The sequence below is a fragment of the Emydura macquarii genome, unplaced genomic scaffold (genome assembly GCF_026122565.2).
Source record: "Emydura macquarii macquarii isolate MOO-44397 ecotype Brisbane River unplaced genomic scaffold, CSIRO-AGI_Emac_v2 contig_705, whole genome shotgun sequence".
In the NCBI taxonomy this organism is placed as follows: domain Eukaryota; kingdom Metazoa; phylum Chordata; order Testudines; family Chelidae; genus Emydura; species Emydura macquarii.
This window is the reverse complement of record NW_027130842.1, coordinates 12,379,475-12,405,693: the sequence shown is the minus strand read 5'-3', so window position 1 is coordinate 12,405,693 and position 26,219 is coordinate 12,379,475. Positions and strand designations below refer to the sequence as shown.

General features: G+C 40.7%; 1 protein-coding gene across 2 annotated transcripts in view; it reads right to left on the bottom strand.

Moving 5' to 3' along the window:
• Positions 1-26,219, bottom strand: part of ESR1 (estrogen receptor 1) — a 285,662-nt gene that overhangs the window by 25,130 nt on the left and 234,313 nt on the right. For both annotated transcript variants that reach the window (XM_067542424.1, XM_067542423.1), the window contains exon 6: positions 12,762-12,900. In XM_067542424.1, coding sequence (XP_067398525.1) covers positions 12,762-12,900 — 139 coding nt within the window. The remainder of the gene's footprint in view (positions 1-12,761; positions 12,901-26,219) is intronic.

Sequence of the window (26,219 nt, the reverse complement as noted above, 5' to 3'; positions counted from 1 at the left end):
TACAGTTAAGCTAGTGTAGACTAAATATAGCACATTATGGGACATGATGTTGAGTTAAATTAAGTGACAAACTTGAAAATCACTACTTGCACTCTGAAATTGCTATTCTCTACATTGTCATCCCTACTCATTTTGTCAAGAGCAAGATAATGCAGCAAAAATCCATTTACTCTGAAATGAGAGACCTTAACCACAGAAGAATCCTCAGTGTGATGTATTTCTGTCTGATACTTATGAGTCCCCAGTGTCATTTGATCCTTTGTTATACTATGGAAAAGAGAAGGATTTTAGGTGAATACTTGGAGAGGATCCTGGAATGGTCTAGTTCCAGAAGAGTCTAGTTCCCAAAATTATTTATTAATGATGTCGAGTCTCTAAACCAAGTATTCAAATACACAGCCAGCACCTGAGTACAGAATAAAAGCTTTTACATCATCATCTTTAAAGATGGGTTCCTCTACTAAGGTAGTGGCAAAAGGTTTATATTTGAGTATTGTATCTTGTGCTTTCAACTGACACTGAGTACAGATATGCACAAAAATGAAAAAGAAAGTTAACTGAACATGAACTTTTCATATTTCAAAAAACTCCTCTTCAGTTTTGGTTCCAATTTAATTTTGGACAAAGATTTGGAGGGAGTGGGGATTCTACTTTATCCACAGTGTTCTGTTCAACCCTAATAGGTTATATCTCAATCCTTTCATCCATATTGCTTCTGAGTCTCAAATTTCTATTACATTTGGTTTTTATTTCTAATTTACTAAAGCATTCAGAGTGATGTTCTATATATGGAAGAGGAGATTTTTACCTGTCAAGATCTAGGGACAAGAAGAGGGGTAGAAGAAGTCTGAGGAGATTGGGGGGAAAAGGCAAAGGTATTGGAAAGACACCTTCAGATATGATTTTCCTCAGTGTTTGTAGCTTTTTAATTTACTAGGGCTTTTTTCAGTGAAAAATGTCTCAAGCACTAACAGCAGTTATCATTTGTTGTTCAGAAACATTAATCTTTTTGTCTACTTATGAAAAAGTAAATGCCAGTAGAGTCACTATATAAATCACAGTCTCAGAATCACTGGCAGTATGGTGATTAGAACTGGGCCCAAACTAGTAGATGGAATCCAGTCTGCTTGCTCTCAAACAGTGAGGAAGTCTGGACTTTTGCAACTCCAACTTCTTTCTCTAAGAGGCTAAATTGGAGCATCAGTTCAAACTAACTTCAAACTTTGGAGATGTCTGGATTCAAAGCCTATTTTGGATCTGAACTTCAAAGCTTGGGCCCATTTCTATTTTTAATTCTGCTTCAAGATGCTACAGTTTGAGATGTTATTTAGGAATGTTGTGGTAAATACCCTTTAAGTTAAAAAGAAATAATTAACCTTTATAATCCATCTACAATATACAATCCTGTATATTTATGTAGCAACTATCACTGTAGTAACTAGATAGAAAATACAGAAAATTATGCAAGACGATACACTAGCATCAGTCACTATAAAAGCAGCGTGAGTCATTCTTAGGACAAATGGGAAATATCAAAACCAAACAGCAGCAAATGCATGCGGACTGGGAACAGATAATAAAGCAATTCATCACAGCCATAATGCACTATATTATTTGTAAAGGATGTGAGAGCTGTCTAATATTTCATGAATATTACATGTTATCTGTTTCAGTGTTATTGTGGGGTTTCTTATATAATTACATGGAGTTAATTCAAGCAGAGGTTACTTGCACATACGCAGGAGACTATAGCATCAGATGGTACTTAAAGGACAATATGATTATCATTCACATTGAAGTTTTGCCTCAGATTATGCTGGGTTCAACTCTCTAGCTGGTAACCCCAGGAGGGTGGGAACCAAGCAGGAAAAACTGAAACACAGAACTTAGAGATGGATAAAAGGACAGCCTCTGAAGAACAATAGGGAGAGAGGAAGGTAGGGACTGCTGGGGACCAGACTGAACCTAGTCCCCAGAGATGGGGGGTATGGGATAACTGGGGTCTAGTCTTACTTAGACTTTAAAGTAAGGGACAGATGCATATGGACTGTTTGGTTGTGTGAAACCCTTCTCTCTTTTTAGGCTTTGTTCCTACTGTTGAGAACAAACAATACTCTGTTTGAAAAGATTGTTTTGGGTCACTGCATTCACTCCTGGTCACAGCTCCCAAGGGGAAGACTTGCAGGGGCCAAACCCAGTCGGGTTTGCTAAGAAATCATGGTTGGTGCACAGGGTACTGTAGCCCAGGGGACCAGTCAACAACAAAAGAATTGCGGGATTTCACCCTGAGAGAAGTGAAGACCTGTCATTTGAAAGGGGGCACTCAGAGACTAGAGAGTGATCCAGAAGACAGCTAGCCCTGAACCAAGGCATTATTCTCCTTGAAACTAAAGGGAAGGAATTTTACAGAAAACCAATAAACCTCTTTACTGCAGTAAGAATTCTTTTGTGATGGAAGGACAGGCTATGCATATTTCTGATCTACACTAGTGGCATTATATCCCACTGTACACTCTAGTTCTCTATAGCAACTGCCTTTCTTCCAGCACTGTTTTGAAGTGATGCTAAGATTCCCTCACAAAGGTTTGGATCAACTGTAGGCCATAACCTTTATAAATGCACTCTTTTTGTATCAGTTTAGGAGTTAAAAATGTCTCTTTACTGCTGAATAGGAATCCATATTTAACTAGATAGCATGGAAATGAGTGCCTTACAAATTCAAACAAATACATAAATAATTGTTTGTTTAGCAATCACTTTTTACTCAGTGGTAGCATTATTTGAAACTGCCAGATCAGTATATCCTCCGCTATATCCTTAATTATTGGGAGAATAAAGCAAATGAACATTGGACAAGTCAATATAATCAAATTTTGCAGTTTTATTAGAAAGGTCACATTTACTGTTCCATTGGGGTTGATGGAGTTTCAACTTCAATGTGATGAATTTGGCATGATGTGTGCAGGCAGCAAAACATCTTTTCCAGAAGGCTTCAGTTGTCTTGATGAGAGGTGATATTTAATGGATCTGTAACCTAACAGGTGGCAGAAACCTCCACCCTTCCCTCATGCCTCTGCTATGATAATTATAATCACACCATGATAGCTACTGTGTTCAAAACATGACAGAAATTGACACAATGGTGGTGGGGGGGGGGTGGTAGGAGATAAGATGCTCTTAACCAGGGTCTCTGCTGGGGATCGTAATATTTACTCTGGAGGTAAATATTTACTCAGGGGGTATCTTTCTCCTTAAAAGCCCTGGCTGGGAGATTTAGTTGGTGTTGGTCCTGCTTGGAGCAGGAGGTTGGATTAGATGGACCTCCTGGGGTCCCTTCCAACCCTAATCTTCTATGATTAATAAAGAAACATCATCATCACTATGAGATTTTGTTTATAGTTCTGAGGCCTGATTTCAAATATACCTTACATAAAATCAAAATGTCATCATCATAATATAAATATAATATTAATATCCAGGATGACCCAAAACTTTGGATAGCCTTCCTCCTAATTTTTCAAGTTATTTGAATCGTGAAATACCCTTGAAAAGTATTCACCATGGCTAGTAGACCCCAAATTTAAGTAAACAGAATTGAAAACTGTAAGAAGAATTGCAAGTCTGATACTTGAAATGCATGTTTGTCTGGTTCTCCATAGCCTATGTCCCGCTTGGCTGGATTGGGGGCGGGGGGGCATTTGTTATATTGTTTAACATCAGTATGTCAAAATCATAATAATTCATATGAGATATGCCGTGTCAGATACTGTTAGAAAGGCCATAATGTGCTAAGTAAGATGATAATGTTTATGTTCATGTGTTATATGTGTAATGGAAGTTATGGATATGGTTGATATATCTGTATTTCAAATTGTGCTGTGTCTGGGTAATGCCCCAGACAGGATGGCTGCAGGGATGGCCTGCTTAATGGCCCATTAAGAGATTCACGGGTGCAAGGGGCCCAGGGGGAGAAGCCAGGGATATACCTGATGAGTCACCAGGACTTGCTCATGTGACTCTGGACTCCATTTTGGTTCCCAGGAAATTCCACAAGCAGCATGGCAAGGGCCAGAGAACATAAAAGGCAAAGGATCAGGATCCATTTTGGCTTCAATCCTGTTCAGCTTTCAGCCATCTATCTATCTCTGGATCAACTCATCTACAACTGAAGCTGTGAAACAAAGGACTGAGACCCATCCAGGTACTGGATGTACACCAGAGGGACTATACAAGCCTGCAAACTCCACAATTCTTCTAGAAACCTGATATATATGGATTTTCAAATCATTTGTATGTATGTGATTGCTTTAATCCTTTAACATTTCTCTTATAGTTTGTTTCTTTCTTTTTATAATAAACCTTTAGTTTTACTTACTAAAGCATTGGCTGGCAGCGTGGTATTTTGGGTAAAATCTAAACTTCTATTGATCTGGTATTGTGGCTGACCCTTTGGGGTCAGGAGAAAACTTTTTGGTAAAGAGTATAGAGTTAAATAACTGGTCTCTTTACTGTACCTAGTGGCTGATTGGGAGCCGGAGACTGAAATGCAGTAAAGGGGCCGTGTACATCTTTATTCTGGCTTCTTAATGACCCGTGTGGGGAATCAGAAGCACTGTTTGTGGCTGGTTGGGAAGTCTGACTTCAGTGTCACCCACCAGTGCTGGGAGAATCTGCTCTCCTTTTGCAGCCTGCCCTGACCTCGGCATTTTCAGGTGGCCACCCTAGGCACGGAAGGGTCACAGCCTACAACTACAATGTAACAATAATCCTCAAATTATATCAATAAAGTAAAAAGCAGAAAATAATTTAGTCATTTTCCGCATTTTATTAGCTCCCTGCAGGCTGCTGCACTCAGCTCTGTTAAGTAAGCGACTTTTATAGAATGGTTGTTGAAGGTTTGGTTTTCAGAGTGGAACATGTCGTTGTCATTGGTCAATTGAAAATAAAATCTATAGATATATTTTTTTAAAATGTTTTTGAAGTGCAGCAGCGGATTTAATCGGTTTTTATGTGCTTGCTTCCTTGGCAATAAATACAAACAACATGTCACTAATTAAATGCTTTGAATCAAAGCTTTGTATCCACCCTGCTTCTATTTTTTCTAATAAACTGATGGTAAATTGGAGCAGATATTTATGCTAGGCATCAAATTATTGGATTCACCCATGCCTAGCTAGCTGTGGGTTAAGCAGGATACCCACCCGTTGCCCTCAGGCACTGCTCAACATTGCAGTTCCTAGACTACTTCATTGTGTACCGTTATACATTTTTACAGTAATGATGATAGGGTCTGGCACACTTACAGGTAATTAAGAAACGTTAATGCTAGGTTGTTCCCTTATTAATTAACTCATTATTAATTAATTATTATTATTGTTTTCCCAGTAATTCTTGCAGCAAGACATGATTTGAAAGGGAAAGACCAGAATTTAGGTCAGCGACTTAAAACTCTCTGAATCAATTCCAGTTGAGGAGTGCTCCTTCTGTGGTCACGGAGGTACTCTGCAGCCAGCCTCTCATTCACAACCCTTCTGTTGTTCTCTGGACCCTGTTGCTCTGCCCAGTCATCCCCTCCAACAACAGACAGGAGGAACAAAGCAGTGCTCAAAGCACCCTTTTTGTTTACATTTTGGCTGTTGACACTGCAAGTCACATAATGTCAGAGGCTAACATTCAGCACATTTAGGTACATACCTGGAGCTTAATACAGCACTACCAACCACGTGTCGTACCAGGAAATCTGATAGAATCAGAGGCTTGGATGACATAAGCCAGTGGTCTAAATGAGCTCTCTGTTGCCATCTATTGGTGATGTGAGGGAAAAGACCTCAGTGACAGACAATATTTACACAGAAACTCCTAATTAGCCTAGGTACGCAGCAGAATGCTTTGCCAAAATGTTGCTGTTTTGGGGTTAAAATTAACTTAGCTCTTGATTGCAGAGATAATGAAAAGTTATTATCCTTATTGTATGACTAATGGGCAGCAGAACTGTACTTAATATGCTGTAGTTGAGGGGTTTCACCTTAACTTTAACCTCACTGGCTAAGCAGGAGTAAGTGGTCAGAAGGGATGGGGATCAGTGTTCCTATCTGGTGGGGTAGGCTCTGCTTAAAGGGTATTAGATGCCATTTTACCTTCCACTACAGCATTTAAAAGACAGAGCTGATTAGACACAGTTCAGAGTCTTTGTTTCTTCTCAGTGATGGTAGATCTTAAATCACTGATAAACTAGTCTAGGAAGCAGAGCCTTAGATCTGGTGTGGGGATCTGGTGAAAGACAACACACAAGACAGCAGCAGTGAGGTTCCCCACTACCCCACGATTTCAGCTCTTAGGGTACGTCTGCACTGCAATTGTAAACCCAGGCTCTAGGACCTGCAAGGTGGAAGGGTCCCAGAGCTTGGGCTGCAGACTGAGCATGAACGTCTACACCCCAATTAAGCAGTCTCTTTGCCCGATCTCCTTAGCCTGAGCCAGCTGGCACAGGCCAGCCATGGGTCTTTAATTGCAATGTAGACTGACTTCACTAAGGACTGGGCTACATGGTGGATCCTCAGAACACAGCATCGCAGCTAACGGCAGCTGAGTGGTGTGTTAAAAGGACATTCATCTAGCAGACTTTCACATCCCAAAGCAGGAAACTGAGGCAAATGATTACCACTCAAGATACTGTGTGGTAGGTATTTACTTATCACTTGCATACTTTTCTGTCACTGTTGATGTGGTTTCCCTAATTAATTCTGTTTCCTCTCCTCTTAAAAGTTTTCTTTTGTTATAAACAGACTCAGTACTTGAGAGAGAGGAAAAATTGTGTCTTAGAGGCATCCCGGGGTGGTATTTACTTTTCTTGAGCTGGTTTTGTTTTGTAATGTTAAATTTCCCGCCCACATGAAAGTGAGCTAGAGGTCAGGTCTAACACATTTCAGTCCTAAGACTAGTGACATTTTCAAGGTACATTTTCTTGGGCACCAAACAGACTAGCAACATCTGCCTTGTTCTGTGGAGAGCATCTCCCCTTTTCAACAGCTTAAAGCATCTATTTCTAGGTCTGCCTGTTCATGAGATATAGTCCTTAAAACTGCATATCATTCACAAGCACCATGCACATCATCACTTTTTGAGAAGTGAGCCTATTTTTCTACTTCACAATAAGTATTAACTGAGCTTCTCTAACGGTGTCCGCTATCACTTTAAAATTGCATTTATTGTACTAATCTTTTCTATTATTTTTACCCTTTCAGATATTTGTTTAATTAGTTACACTATCAGCAGTACAACAACAGAAACAGATTCTTGTTTGAGAGTCAGGAAGCAATTGCACGAAGAATCTTCTTTGCTCTTAAAGTCTATTGCTATTCTATCTTCATAAGGATGGCCAGGGAAATGGCTCATGGGAGTGACCACTCCAACCAGGGAAAGGGCAAAGGGAAGAAGGTTAAACCCGTCAATGCAGACCTTCTTTCTCTGACTGTTTCTACTCAGTTCCTCATCCTCCCTCCACCCCCTAATAGCTAAAGGAAGGATAAAAAGTACTTTGGCTCTGTTCTCTATTTTGCAAATGTTTCTCCGCAATTTTCTTAGAAAAATATCAAACATAGAGCAGATGGGTCCTTGGAAGATAGGTATGCAATTTATGCTGCATTTTCCAATAAGTTTGTCTTTTCTTTCCTGAAGTAATAAATTATACTGCTACTGTGCAAAGATTTAAAGACTGTTTTAAAATTTTATTCTGTTCTCTTGATTTTTTTGTCCAGTATAAGCACTGGTGGAAATCTAAGTTTAAATGAACATAGAAATTGTTTTATACATTTCCAAATGCCAAAGCACACAGAAAGATTATGGCCATCAATGGAAATTTTAGCAGAATAGAGCTTTTCCTTCAGCAATAAATATCACTTTTTTCTGTTCTATTTCAGATTAGTTATTCTACTATAATATATTACTATTTATATTCAGATGCTGCTTAAAAGTACAAAAAAACCCAACCCCTTGTTTCTTGCAAATCAGTGCAAAACCTGAGGATTAGCAGTGCACAATCATGTTGGATCAAAAGAAAGGTGCAACTTCCTTTAATCCTTATTTACAGAGCAAGGCTGCTCCAAAGGCATGCAACAATTCGATTAAGCTAATAATTTGTTATGCAATATGGAATAAGCCTGTGGAATTTATTAGCACAGGAAATTATTGAGGACAATAGATTAGCAAGCTTTTTTTTGCCAGTAGTGTTCGTGGATTGTGACCCAATCCAGCACCTAGGTATTCACACCCTACACAATGTTGTAATAATCTCTGTACAAAATATGTCTTGTGAGGTAACATTTGAAAACTAATAACTTACATCATGCAAAAATATTAATGATCAGCATGTACATGGTGTTTATTAAGAGTTATGGATATATGCTGGAATGATGACTAAAGTGTGTTTAAGCCAGGCATGTCAAGGGGAGATAGTAAACAGGTCTGTCCTAAACAAAGAAATGAGGGTTCACCTCAATTTAGATATAAGCAGTAAACAGGACCATCAAGACAGCAGAGGGAGGAGGCTGAAGGAAACAGAGCAATTTGCATTTTAGCAAACACTAGTGGGGAGGAGGGGGGAGCAGCATAGAGTTTCCTTCACCATTAGATTCCATGTTACCTTCCTCACAGATTGAATAAACTTTACTTTGAGGGGTAACCTTCAGAACAATCCATTATAAAGGTTCACTGGACTATAAAAGGAAGGGGCAGAAAACATCAAGTGATCTCTTGCCCCTAAGAAGACAAAGGAATCAGCACTTTGAGGCTTCTGGAGGACATCCTGACCAGGGTGGGAAATCAGCCACTATCTTGCTAGAAGACTGTGGGAGAGAAAAACCATTGTGAACAAAGCCATCTTGAACCAAGTCTGTACTTTGCTAAATTAAGTTTTAGATTTTTAAATACATGTTTTCACTTTGATTTGCTTGTAACCATTTCTAACTTTGTCCCCTATACTTGAATTTACTTAAAATCTTTTCTTCTTTTTGTTAATCAACTTGTTTTACTATTAATCTCAACCAACAACGCTGTGTCTAAATGAAAGTGAACGTTAACTCCAGTTAATGTGGCAAGCTATTGGGTTTTGTCTCTTTAACAGAGCAAACAGATCTTTTTATTCCTCTGAATGTTGCAGGAGAGGCCTGACACTGCCGGGCACACAGGTCTGGAAAGTGATGGGGTCACATGTTAACATCAACCAAGTCGGATAAAGACAAGAGTATGTCTGTGATAACTGCTGGCAGGCCGTTGGATTCAAAGTGGTTGAATCGGAGCTGTACAGCATAAAGAACATGAAACGCATCTGTGACCCAGGCAGGGAGCCAAAACTAGCAGAAGCATTTTGGGGCAATCAGGGTTATAATACAAGCAATGACACAAACTCTCACTGGTCTGAACTGCACACCAGAACATGACATAGATGGATATCATAATGCTAATAGTGGTGACTATTATAAGTTTGAGAGACTGTTTCTCTTCTAATTCACTTTTTTTCGGCTCTTTCTATCTTTCTCAAAAAAATCCTTTGAGGGTGAAACATGATTGTTTTCACGTATATAAGGAAAGCACTTGAATTCACAGTATATCAGCTAGGATAAGTTTTAAGAGGTGTCAATTCTCACGCTTCAGTGCATGAAATGAATGCCAGCTGAAATCAACAAGAAATACTCCACGTTCGTTCGTAGAACTGTATTGTACAAGTAGATAGTTGTTTTTCCATCTCCTTTTGAAGTATGTAGTAAGAGACACTGTAAATTGCAGGAAATTGGATTTGATAGGCCACTGAGCTGTTCTTCTACAGGATTTCTGGGTCAGACCCTCCAGTCCTGCCAAGTTAAGCCCAGAACAAGAGAGTAAAGGTGTGTGAGGGGGGCATGAGTGAGGCCTACTTTAACCAACTTTTACAGCTCAGACCCCTGGAACAAACTAGAACATCTGGTGAACTGCTTTAAATTATGCTGCTGCCTACAGTCCCCAAGGAAACATTTGGCATTCATAGTTGGCTGGGCTGGAGAAATCCCCAGTCACATATATTCTTCCTTCCCTAACATGTCTTCTGCACCTGGGATAAATAAGAAAATAATATAGAAGATGCCGCAGAGACTGTACCACCCAAGTATTCCTCTACACTGGATGAGTCATCAAGAGGTCAATTAAGGCAGCTTTTGGGCAGCTCGGCACAACCAGACTAGCACAAAGCAGAGTGGAGTCTAGCATATGGTTTTCTTCTACAGTGGAAAAGTAGTCTCCTCTGAAGTGGCAAATGGCCGTTGTTTAATTGCACTAGTACAAAACACTTTAGGGCTGAAACTGCATGGGAGGATTTTTTAGTAAGTAGAAATAATTAACAAAATGACTTTTGGTCAGAACATTGGATTCGGTATCCTTACCCTTGCCAAAAGCGCAATCGACTAATGACTACAAATGATAAGTATCTCAGTTTTCTGTCTCCTTTGAAAGAAAGAAAGCACCTCCAGCAGCAGAGAACCTTCTAATTGCTCAAAAGTAAAGGTGCCATCTATCGAATCATCCCGATGTGCAGAAAGAATAGCAAATATGGTAGGCGTCCAGCTTGGCTTAACAAAGAAGTCTTTGGCAAACTTAAACGCAAAAAAGAAGCTTACAAGAAGTGGAAGCTTGGTCAGATGACTAGGGAGGATTATAAAAACACTGCTCGAACATGCAGGAATGAAATCAGGAAGGCCAAAGCTCAATTGGAGTTGCAGCTAGCAAGGGACGTGAAGGGGAACAAAAAGGGTTTCTACAGGCATGTTGCCAACAAGAGGAAGATTAGGGAAAGTGTGGGCCCCTTAGAGAATGAGGGAGGCAACCTAGTAACAGAAGATGTGGAGAAAGCTGAGGTACTCAATGCCTTTTTTGCCTCTGTCTTCACAGACAAGGTCAGCTCCCAGACTGCCGTACTGGGTGGCACAGAATGGGAAGGAGGCGAACATCCCGCAGTGCTGAAGAAACAGGTCCAAGACTATTTAGAAGGATTAGATGTACACAAGTCCATGGGGCCGGATGCAATGCACCCAAGGGTGCTGAGGGAATTGGCGGAGGTGATTTCAGAGCCATTGGCTATTATCTTTGAAAGCTTGTGGCAACAGGGGGAGGACCCTGAGGACTGGAAAAAAGCAAATATAGTGCCCATCTTCAAAAAAGGGAGGAAAGAGGATCCAGGGAACTACAGACCGATCAGCCTTACTTCAATCCCTGGAAAAATCATGGAGCAGGTCCTTAAGGAATCCATTTTAAGGCACTTGGAAGAGAGGAGGGTGATCAGGAACAGTCAACACGGATTCACCAAGGGAAAGTCATGCCTGACCAACCTGATTGCTTTCTATGATGAGGTGACTGGCTCTGTGGATGTAGGGAAGGCGGTGGATGTGATATACCTTGACTTTAGCGAAGCTTTTGATACTGTCTCTCACAGTATTCTTATCAGCAAGTTAAAGAAGTATGGGTTGGATGATTGGACTATAAAATGGACAGAGAACTGGCTAGAGCATAGGGCTCAACGAGTAGTGATCAATGGCTCCGTGTCTAGCTGGCAACCGGTCACAAGCGGAGTTCCCCAGGGGTCGGTCCTGGGGCCGGTTTTGTTCAACATCTTTATTGTTCAACATCTGGAAGATGGGGTAGATTGCACCCTCAGCAAGTTTGCAGATGACACTAAGCTGGGGGGAGTGGTAGATACCCTGGAAGGTAGGGATAGGATACAGAAGGACCTAAACAAACTGGAGGATTGGGCCAAAAGAAATCTAATGAGGTTCAACAAAGAAAAGTGCAGAGTGCTCCACTTAGGAAGGAAGAATCCCATGCACAGCTATAGACTGGGGACCAACGAGCTAGGCAGCAGCTCTGCAGAAAAGGAGCAGGAGGTAACAGTGGATAAAAAGCTGGATATGAGTCAGCAGTGTGCCCTGGTTGTCAAGAAGGCTAATGGCATATTGGGCTGCATTAGGAGGGGCATTGCCAGCAGGTCACGGGAAGTGATTATTCCCCTCTATTCGGCATTGGTGAGCCTGCATTTAGAATATTGTGTCCAGTTTTGGGCCCCCCACTACAAAAAGGATGTGGACAAGTTGGAGAGAGTGCAGCGGAGGGCAACAAAAATGATTAGGGGGCTGGAGCACAGGACTTATGAGGAGAGGCTGAGGGAACTGGGCTTGTTTAGTCTGCAAAAGAGAAGAGTGAGGGGGGATTTGATAGCAGCCTTTAACTACCTGAAAGGGGGTTCCAGGGAGGATGGGGCTAGGCTGTTCTCGGTGGTGGCAGATGACAGAATAAGGAGCAACGGTCTCAAGTTGCAGTGGGGGAGGTCTAGGTTGGACATTAGGAAAAAGTTTTTCACTAGGAGGGTGGTGAAGCACTGGAATGGGTTACCTAGGCAGGTGGTGGAATCTCCATCCTTAGAGGTTTTTAAGCTGTGGCTTGACAAAGCCCTGGCTGGGATGATATAGCTGAGGTTAGTCCTGCTCTGAGCAGGGGGTTGGACTAGATGACCTCCTGAGGTCCCTTCAAACTCTATCATTCTATGATTCTATGAATCACCAACACCACTTCCAGCAGCACCTTCGGTAGTGTTTGTTAGAGGTCCCTCTTTCAATACTAACTTGGCCAGTTCTACTTAGTTTATTAAATGGGATGGGATCTCAGCATCAGGTGGGACGACTGCAGGCTAAAATGACTAAAAGTGGTAGAAACACATTCATTTAAACAATAAGTAGACTAACCTGTCCAGTAATAGATTAGGTGCAAATAAGAGTTTTCCTGGATGTTCCATTGAACGCCAGACTAAGCCAATCATCAGTATCTCTAACCAGGCACACTCCAGTAGATGTACCTGATCATGGAGTGTTAAATCCACAAACCCTGAAAAATATAAACAGGTTACAGGAGAACCATACTCTGTGTGAAAACAATAATTGAATATTTCTGAACCAAAGTATCTGGAAAATCAGACAACAGATGAGCTAGGAGTCTTTAAGGCCAGATGAACTAGACAAAGGGAAGAATTTTTAAAATAAAAGATAGTTCCTCTTTTTCATGTCTGACTTGTATCTATATATGGGTTATCATTTTTATTGTCCCTTTGAAAATATGACAAAATGGCAAAACTGACTCTCATAGTATGCAATAATGGCTTTAGTCACCAGAACCTGGAATATTATGAACTTCATGGTAGAAAAGATGTTGCATGAGCTCTGTAGCAACTAGCCACCTTGCAAACATTTAGTCTGTGCTTTTGCCTGACACAGTGCTATCAATATATTAGCTAGTAAGTACTTATGAATGCATAACTGGAGCTCATGAATGCAACAATTTTCTTTTGTAGTAAGTTAGCCCATTCACTGAAGACACTGCAGTCTGTCTGTTACTACAAGTTTGTACAGCACTTGATGCAATGGAGCCAAATATGAATGTGGCTTCTGTGTGATATGGCAATACCAATAATTATAAATAATAATGATGGTGGTGGAAGAGACAGTGTCAATAAGGAAATAAAAAAATAAATAGCAAAATAAAAAACACATTGGGTAGTTCAGGGGATATGCTAATGAAATACTCAGACTTTCAACTTCTATGGGCCTGATTCTGATCTTAGTTGCATTGATGTAAAGCAGAAATAACTTCAATGTAGTTATACTGGTGTAAAACCAGATTAGGCTTTATGTCACTAGTCTGAACCAAAACCTAATAAGTAGTTGTTTAGAGCAGTGTTTCTCAATGACCGGTCCATGGACTGGTGCCGGTCCCTTAGATCTCCTTGAAACACTTTGGGAAGGCAGCAAGCTGGTCCCTGGTATCAAAAAGGCTTAGAGAACGATCTGCTCTGGCTATATACCATTATCGTCCGGTTGTCTATGTGAAATGAGTTGATAAGATTGATAGCAGATGTCCATATCACAAAAACAAAACAACCCCACCCAGCTACAATTATCACAAGAGACACACTCAGGCTTTTTTGAGCATGGAGCCTGAATCATCTCACTCCAAGAAGTAATGTCTTCTAGGGCTGCAGTAAATTGGTAGGGCAATGAGGAGAAGCATCCATTGGCCTTGCTGTACATGTTCTGTGGATAGAGGACTTCAGTTTCCAGGTCTGACAATTGGACACTTTTCACGAGCACTACAGTCAATCCAAAGGAATAAATAATTGATAGTTTTCATAATATAACCTGTTAGATCACACATAAAACACAAAACATATACAACAACATAAACTGGACAAAAAGGAGAACATTTACAAAATAACATATTTATATCTGTTTCATTGATAGATTAGTAGATTCCAAGGCTAAAAGGAACCATTGTGATTATCTAGTCTAACCTCCTGTACAACACAGGTCATAGGACTTCCCCAAAATAATTCCTAGAACAGATCTTTTACAAAAACATCCAGTCTTGATTTTAAAATTGCCAGTGACGGAGAATCCACCACAACTCTTGGTAAATTTTTCCAATGGTTAATTACCCTCACAGTGAAAAATGTACACCTTATTTCCAGTCTGAATTTAGAGAGAGAGATTGATAATACACAAAATACATAGACGTTCTCTTGGAACAAATGTTATTTATCATTTACTTAGTTCTCTCCAATAGAACGTAGCTATGATCTGAACACTTGAACCATACTGCTGATCTTTACCTCTGTGAACTATTTTTAAAGATTTATAAATGATTCATACTTGCACCCTAAGTCACACAACATAAGTTACATGGTAAACAGGTTATTAACCAAGTAAGTGCTCTTGGCTTTCAAATAACATTCTCAGTAGACATAAATGAATAATTTCTGAGTAAAATACTGTGTACTATATGTAGTCTGTAGTGTAGAATTGGTTTCTTTCTCTCTTCACTACTTTGAGATGTCGAAGAAACTGGCATTGTATTTATCTCCAGGTTTCAAGCTGTTTGTTATGTTTAAAATGTGTTTTTGAATTAGTACATAATATAAAGAGGAGAAAGAACAACAAATATGGTTCATGGAAAATAAGAAAAAAAGTTCACATCTTTCCCTCAGAGCTCAAATCCAGGTATGGATTTGTATGTAACACTGCTAAATGTTAAACAGGTCCATTTGTGAGCTGCATCCTGCTCAAATTTTTGGTGAACTTTCAGATATGACAAAGGGACCTGGATATAATCACAACAGGGGTGAAGTGGATGAGCCCAGCCCAGCTCGGTAAGCTGCCACTATTTTGGAGAATGCAACTGTGGGTCTAAAAATCTAAGCTTTCATTTAATAAAAAGTAATTCCTTCCACTTTGAAGGTTTTCTTTGAAACCATAAACTGTGCACTGATGCAATGATGTCTGCTTGAATTTGCAGACAGCCTAAACTATAGCGCTGCAGCCTAAACATCAGCATTGTTAAGTATCACAGTGCTAATCAAAGCATGTAAGAATGAACACAGATAAATATAACCTGAAGTCACTGCATACAGAGTATGCAAGGAATAAGAAGAATCGTCAGATTATGAAAGCTATCTATTGTAAGTGGTATGTTCATTTTAGTGTCTCAGATTGGTGGTACTTGAGTTGTAAAGCAATAGCTTGGAAGAGTACTACTATTTTTCTTTTCCAGTTTGCCACCTGATTACCAATATTTCAAATTCCCATTCACCATATTGCCACCATTTCACACTGTCCCACACTGGAATGCTTCCAAGAAAAAGACTATGCTGCAGAAAATTTGAATTTTTTTGCAATTGTCCTAATCCACTTCACTGTAAAACTGTGGTAGTTTTACAGTACTTAAATGCCAAATTTTTGGCATTGCTATAAAGTCAGAGCCATATTTCAAGTTTGGATTCAGCTTTAAAGTAAAAACAAACAAAGCCACCACTTCCTTTTTGAAACTCGGGAGGATAATAAGTTAAATAACAACAATAGCATCTTATATTTATATAGCCCTTTTCATTCCTAAAGTTCCCAAATCATTTAATAAAATACAGAACCAACTTCACCACCTCAGAAATACAGCCATTGTTATTATGGAACACAGTTATTGCTTAGGAACAGAGTAACTAAAAATGAGCGAATGCCACAGAACTTAAAGTTTTGTGAGCTGTTTATTGGGTTTGCAAAAGAGGAGTTTGTAAGCCTTTTCTTCCTGTTATTTCAACTTATTTTATTCAATTTAAAAAGAAATCAAAACACATGTTTTTCAAGCTAAAGGGAGGCCTCTGCTAAGAGTTAAGGATAGAAAACAACATCTCAATGCTAGAGTGCCCTTTATAGAGTGGGGTTGTTTTCCATTAGAATTTCTTTTCCTCTCTGTTCCATTTTTCACATTTTTTTCACTCTGACTATTAGGAAAAAAGTGTGCTTATCCGTAAAGCAAGTCTACATAAGAGTTAAGAACAGGAAGCAGCAATGTGCTTACTTAATAAAGCACTTTGCCAAATCTATAGATTGGGATACAGCATTACCTTTTTCATTACTGACACTCAAAATGTACTGCATAATTTGTAAAATCACATTTTTGGCTACCTTAATGTTGTCAAAGTCTGGAAGTGAAATTCTTCCAGATTCTAAATATCTAGTTTTAGTGCTTGTTTAAAAAAAATGACCACTCCACTGCTGAGAAATAATAAGCTATAAAATCATCCCAGTTTTGACTAAATAGAGCTGTCAAAGGCTCCCTTTGACCCAGATACACACAGAGTCCATACTTTATCCAGTAGAAGGCAGTGGTACATGTCACCTACATCAGTTAATTTATACCTTATACTAGAGAGCAGGAGGCAGAGCACATTATAACAGGAGCAAATCAAGGGAGTGGAAGCAATACAATATTCCTTTACTGACAGACTGGAAAAAATGGAATAAGACTGGGGAATCAAAATTTGCAGATCTCACCATCTGAGAATAGGCAGAGAGTAACCATACATGGTGGGAAGAAGCACAGACCTCAGTAGACTCTCATAACCCTCTCTGTTTGGGATTTAGTATAAAGCTATTGGAGAAAATGTCACCATGAGAAATATTTGAAAGCAGTTAGGAAGGCAACAACCAACCACCTTAGTGGCTGCAGGGGTAGAATTTATGCTCATGCTGACTTCATGGAAAATGCTTGTGCACAAAGTTGTTTTGTTTTGACACAGCACTATGTCATGCTCAATTGGTTTTCATTTATTGTTACACTGATGCATACACATTCATTTAAATTTGATTCAGAACACAAGAAATAATGAATGTACTGAACCGCGAGTGCACGCAACTCTTCCAAGTTACTTGACAAAGGGCATTGTCTGTGAGTTTAAGGGAAAACAACCACTTGTATATTGTGGCCTCTGCCTTTCCAGGCTCCGGCCAAACCAAGAACCGCTAAAAATTTCACTGGAAATGGAATGGAAATGGGAAATAAAATAAATCTTTTCAGAAACTCTACTCTTCTGAGATTTTCAGCCAGTTTGGCATTCAAGAGTTTTGGATTGTTCAAAACCTTGGGCAGGAGGAGCGAATAGTGGGTGCAATTTAGGTGAGGAGTCACAAAGGAACCATTTTGGAATCTTCTGGCCCTTTTTCCACCATCTTCCAACATGGTTTATAGCAGAGGCTGCACTAAACTACACTTGCCTGCAATACCTTCTGAATAGGCCATTACACTATCAGGGAACACCAAATTGCAGTGTGCTCCAGTTCTAGCAGAAGGAGCAAAGGATCAGTATTTGATCAAATATATTTATCTGAGGAGAACCAAATCTCCAACCCCTTTGGGTTTTCCCCTCACTAGGCAAGAAATTTTTCCCCACTAGGATTCCAGCATTGAGATCAAAAGTAAATAAACATCAGTCAGTGGCTTCCAACTTTACTGTATTCTAGTACTGAAATTTCTTGGGCACTAAAAAACAAACAAACAAACCAACAAAAAAAATCAATGTGAGTTCTGTAGCACTTTAAAGACTAACAAATTTAATTTCAGTGGGCATAAGCTTTCATGAGCCTCAGCTCAGTTCCTCAGATGCAGTTGGTAGAAATGATATAGAAAAATAGGAAACGTAGAAAACATATAGAAGGCAACATATGCCTAAAGTGCTACAGAACTCATGTTGTTTTTGCTGTATACAGACTAACACGGCTACCCCTCTGGAATTCTTGGGCACTGGTGCTCATTAATAATTCCTGGCAAAACGTCAGAAGAAGCAACATTTCTCATTAGTGAAGGGAATATGAAGTACTCGGGAGTCAACCTTTCTAGTGATAGGTAAACCCTCTTTGTTGCCCTGGTTGAGATGAAATATGTTGTCCCACCAGCACCCAACCTGCTCCACCTAAGGCCAGGAAATAAAAGGAAGTACATAAATTGTCCTCAATCTGTAGGTTGCCTCAGATACTGGTGTGAAATAAGGCAAATAGGCAACTTTTTATATGTAAATTAGACTACAATGGGCACAATTTCTAATGATCAAAAAGCCATTCAGTGGGCCATAATAAAACACACATGTAAATCAAATTAAAAAAAGTGAAAAAAAATTAGGAAAAAGATTATTAAAAATAATCTTTATATCCCTTTTATCATGTCTCTTGACTGCTGGACATTGGACCTTGTTTATTGCTGCTCCAGGCCATGATCCATATGAAAATATATCACCAAACCCACCCCAGATTAATGACCATTTTCCAATGGGGACCACATTACAAAAAGGCTCAACAAGACGTTATGCGAGAGACAAAAATTATTTTTCTTGTTCTCTTTGAACAGAACTTTGAAAACAGCCCCATATGAAATACGTAAAACAATCTGTGTTCATCTTTACTATTCTAACATAAACACTTAAAAACAAACAACCACAAAAATCAGGGAATTCAGAGTTAAAGCTGCCCCTCTATCCAAAACCCATCAATTTTTTTACCCAAGATATGCCACAGGACCTGCTGGGCTGAAAGCAATAGGCGCAATGGACCGACATAACATAATATTGAATTTCCTGGCTTTTGTCTATAAGGTCTTCAAATCAACAACAAGAGGACTATTATAATCCATGCACTGAATAAAACACTACCATCCAGGGACTTCAAGGAAATCTGAGATATGGTCCCTTTTTCACATATCTTGGTATTCATTTATTATAATAAACTGTTATTTGCAGCTTCGAAAAACAGAATTATAGATTAATAGAAGCTGTTTTCTACTGTTTAACACAGTAACTCAGCTATTCAAAATGAAGTACAAAAGGCATCAATCCATACCGGGAACAAAGCTCTACAGAAATGAGGCAAAAACACAATGGTGGGGGCAAGAGGGAGAAGATGGTTATGCGGTAACATCCTTTTCAATGAGTAGCTACCACCAGCCCCAGCACATACATGAAGAAATGGTGATGGATTATATAGAAAAAATTGATCTAGTTAGATGAATCCAACATCCTGGGAAGAACCATTCTCACAGCAAGCTCCCCTCTAAGGAAAAAGCTAGGAAAAGGTAAAAACAGCATTGATTTCTACTGAACACTGATTCACATTGAAAGATTCACATAGCATAAACATCAGTGAGGGGAACCAACTTCAGCAAGGCAAGTAAACCAGCTGTGCTACCAATGGCCCAGGAACCTGGGAAACATGGAGACAAAGAAGGGATCCTTGCCTTCGGGTAAGGACAAAGACCACCACAAACCTCACCAACTTCCACTCCAAGGACAAAGAACATTTCTTGGACCTTGCTTTCTGTAACATAATTACATAACAGCATGTGTATTTAAAATAAATCCCACCAAAACAGGATCCGCCTCAGCACACATTTCTCCCTCCCGCTGACTAATTAAAGAGCTGAGACTTAGGCACATGCTTAACCCTCCACCTGGGTGTAGTCTCACCCTCATGTACATAAAGCTAAGCCTGTGCCCAGGACTTTGCATGACTGTGGCCAAAGAGTCCAATCCTCTTGCAGCAGCCTTCCCATTGGCTTCAATGGGGTAGGATCAGGCCCTTGATATTCCTATATATTCTGTTCCTTATGTGGAATCTTTTTTTAAAACAGGTTTCATATTTTTCATTGGGGAAAATAATCCTCTCTGCAGGTCACCATAAGGCTAAATGTCAACCGTAACTTAATTTCCTGGCTTTGGTCAGCATGTTTCACAACGTCTAACTTGACTGAAATGTACTTTCATTTGGCAATGTATTCATTTTGTTAACAAAAGAATATTCCAGAAAGTGCATTAACATGATCATTTTGTACAAATATGTTAAGGCTTTCCATCAGGGAAACATAATAAAAATACTTAGCACTCATCCAGCACTTCACATTTTCAAAAGGCTAGCTGTACAGACATTAAATATTATTAACTGCATTTTACAGATGGGTCACAGACAGGTTAAGTGCTCTGCGCAGGGCTGCATAGCGAGTCAGTGGCAGAGCCAGAACTAGGATTTAGACATGTCAGGCTCTCAGGTACCATGCTCCAAGCCTCAAAAACGTTCAGGCTGTAGAACTGTCTTTGAAATCTAGTGCAACCTTCACTCTGGTCCTTGGGAATCAATTCAAGGAACAAATAAAGTCAAGAGAAACCAAACTGTTTCCAAAGAGCAGCTGAATACCTCAATATGAAAGCCTCAATATGAGAGCTGGTAGTAATTGATTTTAACCTGGCTGGAATGAAATAAAGGAACACAGATTATTCTATACAACACCTTCATTAAATATGGTCAAAGTAACTGAGAAACACTGCATCTGGCTTGATCCAAATTTCCCCTCTCCCCCCAAAAGAAACATTTTTGGACTACTTATGGACGATGATTTTAAAAATAAGATGATTTGTTAGTAAAGGCCGCCAGCTTGCCCGTGACAGTTTGTTATACTGTATTTATAAAGGTAAAAGGAATAAGAAATTACTCACTTTGTGCAGTAACGATGGTTCTTCGAGATATGTGTCCCAACGGGTGCTCCACTGTAAGTGTGCTTGCATCCCTGCGCTGCTGATTGGAGAACTTCGGTAGCAGTGTCCATTAGGCCCACTCATACGCTGTCTCTCCTTGTGCTGTGCCACGGGGCTAGTCAGCCCGCACAAGCTAACCCACCTCAGGGTCATTGTACTGCAGAGTCATTGACAAGAATTCGGAGAGGAGGAGGAGGGTGAGTTGCGGAGCACCCATAGGGATACACATCTCGAAGAACCATCATTACTGAACAAGGTGAGTAATTTCTTCTTTAAGTAGTGTCCCTATGGGTGCTCCACTATATGTGACTCCTGAGCAGTATCCGTTTTAGAGGGCTGGAACTTCGGAGTCAGGTCAGTTATAGATGACAGCACTGCGGAGCAGAAGTCGGCATCGGAGACAGAATCCCCGTAACTACAGGATATTCTGCGAAAGAGTGGACTGACGCCCATATTGCTGCTCTACAGGTCTCTGAGATAGGGACATTCCTGAAGAAGGGGACAGATGAGGAAATCGATCTTGTGGAGTGTGTATGAACAGTGTCTGGAGAGGTTGTGTGACAAATTTGGTAACGTTGCCTAATGCAGTTTGAGACCCACTTGGAGTCTCCTTGGACTGATCTTGCTGAGCCCTTGGATCTTTCCCCAATGGAGAGGAAAAGTCTAGGGAGCTTCCTAAAAACCTTCATCCTGTTCAGGTAGAAGGTGTGAGTAATATAGCCTCTCTATTGTCTCAGTGAGACTTGGGGAAAAGGTTGAAATGTGAATTGATTGGTTCATGTGGAACTGGGAGGTTATCTTAGGAATTAATTTTGGATGTGGCCTGAGCATAACCTTATCCCGAAAGAATACTGTGTGTGGGGGGATGTGCCATCAGAGTCGCTATTTCTCCTATACTCCTGGACGAAGTAATCACTATCAGGAAGGCCGTTTTCATTGAAAGGTATGTCAGTGAACAAGTGGCCATGGGTTCAAAAAGAGGTCTAGTCGGTCCTTTCAGTACCAGGTTTTAGTCCCACGTGGGAGTAGGAAGTCAACTTTGTGGGAAGAGGTTTACTATATCTTTGAGGAACCTTTTAGTGGCTGGGTGTGACAGCACTGAATATCCCTTTACCGATTGGTGGAAAGATGTTATAGCCACTAGGTGGACTCTGGGTAAGCTTAGCTCCAATCATTTTAGGATCAATGCATAGTCTAAGATATGTGGAAGATTCGTGGATGTTGCAGAAATTTGTTGGGAAGTACACCAAATCTGAAACCTGGAGTATTTTGCAGGTAGAGTACATTGTGTCGAGTATGCATTGAACGATCTCTAGGACCCATCAGTCAGATGTTATGTGCTGCAGGATGCTGCTGGCTGGTGGCCAGATGGGTGGGTCGTGGTGGTCTGTTGTAGTAGTTGGGAGAGTGGTATTGGACGTGGATGCCTGAGATGAGGAAGATTGCCAGAAGTTTTATGTCTTTAAAATTTTGTTTTCTTCCTCTGTGGCTCGTAATAGCATCGATCCAGGTATGGGGATGTGTGTTGTGTATGCTGGGGCTGTGGACTAAATTTTCTCTTCTGTCCTGGCATGCAGATGCATGTAGATGTGAATGGAGAGTGGCCCAAGAATCCTTCAAGCTCTGAAGGGAAGCATTGTTTTTTTTTCCAAAGAGCTTCGGACCTTCAAAAGGAAGAGTTTCGATGGTTGACTGTATTTTCTTTGGGAAGCCCAACAGATGCAGCCAAGAGGTGTGCCAAATCACCACCGCCATGGAGATGGATCTGGCCACAGTGTCAGCTGTGTCGAGGGCAGATTGTAGTGTTGTCTTTGCTACTAGATGTCCCTCATGAATGATAGCCTTAAATTGGCTGGAAAGCTGTTCAATAAAATTGTTCAGTTTTGAATAGTTGTATTTTGCCATGAGGCAATTTGAAACTGAAGTGTGGCTGGGCCGTACGCCTTCCTCTCAAGAAGGTCCAGATGGTTCCAGTCCCTATCACAGGGAGTGGATCTCAACTGGTGTTGACAGCCACGAGAATTTACAGTATCCGCCATGGTGGAGTTGGGTTGGGAGGGAGAGGGAGAAGAGGGATTCTGTCTCTCTTGCCAGGACATAATACACTTTGTCCACCCGCTTACAGGTCAGTGAGACTGATGCTGGGGTCTGCCATATGGTTTTCATGGGGTCAAGGAGAGCCTTGTTATTAGGGAGGGCAACTTTTGAGGAGGAAAATGAAAATAGGATGTCAAGGAGTTTGTGATATGTGTCCTTTACTCCTTCCAGTGATCTCTGTAGAGTCTCCACCATGCTCTTCGTGAGGTCCTGAAAGAAATGAAAATCAACTGCAAGGGATGGTGTGGGAGGCATGAGAGCCTCATCTGGGGAGAAGGAGGATATAATCTTTGGGGTTGCCTCTGCTTCAGCATCGCCCTGAGAATCCTCCAGGATTTCTCTTGGAGGTTCCAAAGCCCAGGACACCATGGCTGAGGAAGCATGTCTCAGGGGTTCTCAGATGGGACTAGAAGCCTGAGCAGTATGGGGGTGGTATGCAGCCCAGGGGTCCCAGTAGGGCCACTGGGGCAACTGTGGCATACAACCTGATGGTGATGCTCTTGATTGACCGTACTAAGATGACGGTGGTGGAAGCCCATGAGGATATGCCTGGTGGCCCTGTTGGTATCGAGCACCTTAGGGAGCCTGGGAGGAGTACTGAGATACTCCTTCCTCTGGTTCATTATCCAAGTTTTCACCAGAAAGTGGGGGAGCGTGGCAGGGCATCGAGGAAGACTCCCATGCCAGACAAAGACTCGATGCAGATTTCCCTGTACCGAGAATAGGAGACTCCAGCATGTCGGTTATACAGAGGTCCCTAAGTGCCAGAATTCCAGCAGGGCCGACCCGCTTGGTGCTAGTGGTGGTGCCGGGGTAGATGAAGATCGTGTCTGCACTGGATATTCAGATGCCAGATGGGGCATCAGTGACAACAGGACATGGAATGCCGGTAGTGCCTTCAAGTGTTTGTCCTGTTCTTTCCCCTTGGTGCCATTGACTCAGTGCCTGTGCCCATTGGGTTTGTAGGTACCTGCTGCTGTAGATTTTCTTGAACGATGGGTACTGGACTTGGCTTGTCCCACTTTTTTTTTTTTTATTTGAGAGGTGTCAGCAGATGATTTCTTCACCCCTTACCCCTTGGATGCTGAGGGCTGTGGGGAAGACTCATGTCTGCCTGGTGACTCTTGGAGCAGATCTGGAGTAGGTCTGAGGGCCGGTTCCATGAATCTTCTGCCTCAGCTCTCTGTCCTTATGAGTCCAAGATCTAAGCTGATGGCAGAGAGCACATTTTTGAGGGATATTTCCTTCCATGAGACAATAAATGCACTGTGAGTGTGTGTCTGTGGCGGGTACAGCCTCATTGCATGAGAGGCACTTCTTGAAGCCTAGAGAACCAGGCATACCCTGTTGGGCAGGGAGGTCCCCCAATGAGAAAAGGCAGGAAGAAAAATCAAATATTTTTTGGAGAAAATAAGTGTAGTATCTTTTATTTTCTCTAACTGCTACTAAAACTAAGCTCTAGGCTACAAACATAGGGTTAGGATAATAGTCATTTACGGACTGCTAACAGCTCCATCTCTAGTCAGGGCAGTTGAGAAGGAACGGAGAAGGGTTATCCCCCGTATGTGCTGACTAGCCTTGTGGTGCAGCATGAGGAGAGACAGAGCATGAACAGACCTAACAGACACTGCTACTGAAGTTCTCCGATCAGGAGTGCAAGGATGAAAGTGCACCTACAGTAGAGCACCCATTGAGACACTACTCGAAGAAGAACTGCTATATTTTGCCTCCAGAAAACAATTATCTTGATATAATGAAGTCCTAACTTTATACCTCCATGAGGAATCTATTACACTGGTTTGTTTGCTGCTGATTAGAAACGGGCGGTGTTATATCCTATCGTATTTTTGTTTCTCCTTGTTCCAGAACTGGGTACTCATTACTGTACAGTTACTCCAGGTTTCAGTCCAGTTGCAGGGAGCCTTTGTTTTATTTCTTTAGCAGATATTTGGTCTGACTACAAGTGGGTTCAGGTGCTTCCTTCAGAATTCAATATGGTTTATCATTTAACTAGATGATAACGTTATTAGAAGGCAAGTCTGTGTTCCAGCAATGGTCTAAATCAGAGGCAGATAAATGCTAAGATAAAGATAAGGGGTTTATTTCTGTAGTTGTTACAGATCATTATTTGAGCAAAACCTTTCATTCTATTGCTATTATCTTATCAGTCATATGAAAACTATAAAAGAAAGTGGCTATTCAACTCCCTTCTCACATAGAATGAAACAAAATGAAGGTGGCTACAATGGAGCCCTTCATGATGTTTCTTGAAACTTAAAAAAATCCCCTTTAGGTTTCAAGTGGACACTTTCAGCAAGTACAATGTTCAAAATGGCTTTTTGAAACCAAAATCAGCCTACAGAACAAGTACCTAGTTTCCCTCCTTTCATGGGCTGTACCTTCACTAAGCATATGTAGCAATGGTGGGAGCACTACCATAGACCAGTTATCGGCGTTATACTACTGCGTTGTCTTGATCTGCACAGAGCAGGGCTGGATGACACTGTGCCACAACACCAGTGTACAATAATACGCCCATTTTTGCTAGCACTAGTGGAGCTGCACTGATTCTAGACTAACAGTGGGAGAATTTCTGAAGAAGCTCAACCACAGACATGGGCTCTGACTGTGACCATGTTACACATGCTGAAGACTGTGGAACTGAAAGGTTTTGGAGAAAGTGTGGACTAGCAGATAGTGCATTAGACTAGGACTAAGGAGTCCAAGGTTCTATTCCTGGCTCTGCCAATGGCATCCTGTGTGACCAAAGTAGGCACGTCACTTCACCCCTCTATGCTTCAGTTTCCCTATATATACACACAATCGAGATAATGATACTCTCCTCCTTTGTCAAATAGTTTGAGATCTACTGAAAAGCATTATACTAAAGCTAGGTCTCATTATTAAACAGTTCTCTGAATCTCTTTCAATAAGATTGTTTAAATTTGCCTTATTTTTCCTTTTAGGAAATAATGATAAACTTTAGAAATTCTTATTATTTTATTTATTCTGCAGTAGCAATTAGAGGCCAAAATCAATACCGGGGCTTTGTTTTTCTTGATACTCTACAAAACCACAGAGATGTCCATTTCTGCAAGGAGGAATGTACAATTTAAGAGGAAAAGAAATATATGAAGGTTAGGGGAGATGAACACACACACACACACTTTAAAAAATTTAAATAAAGTTATTATTAGTTAGTCCATCTGTC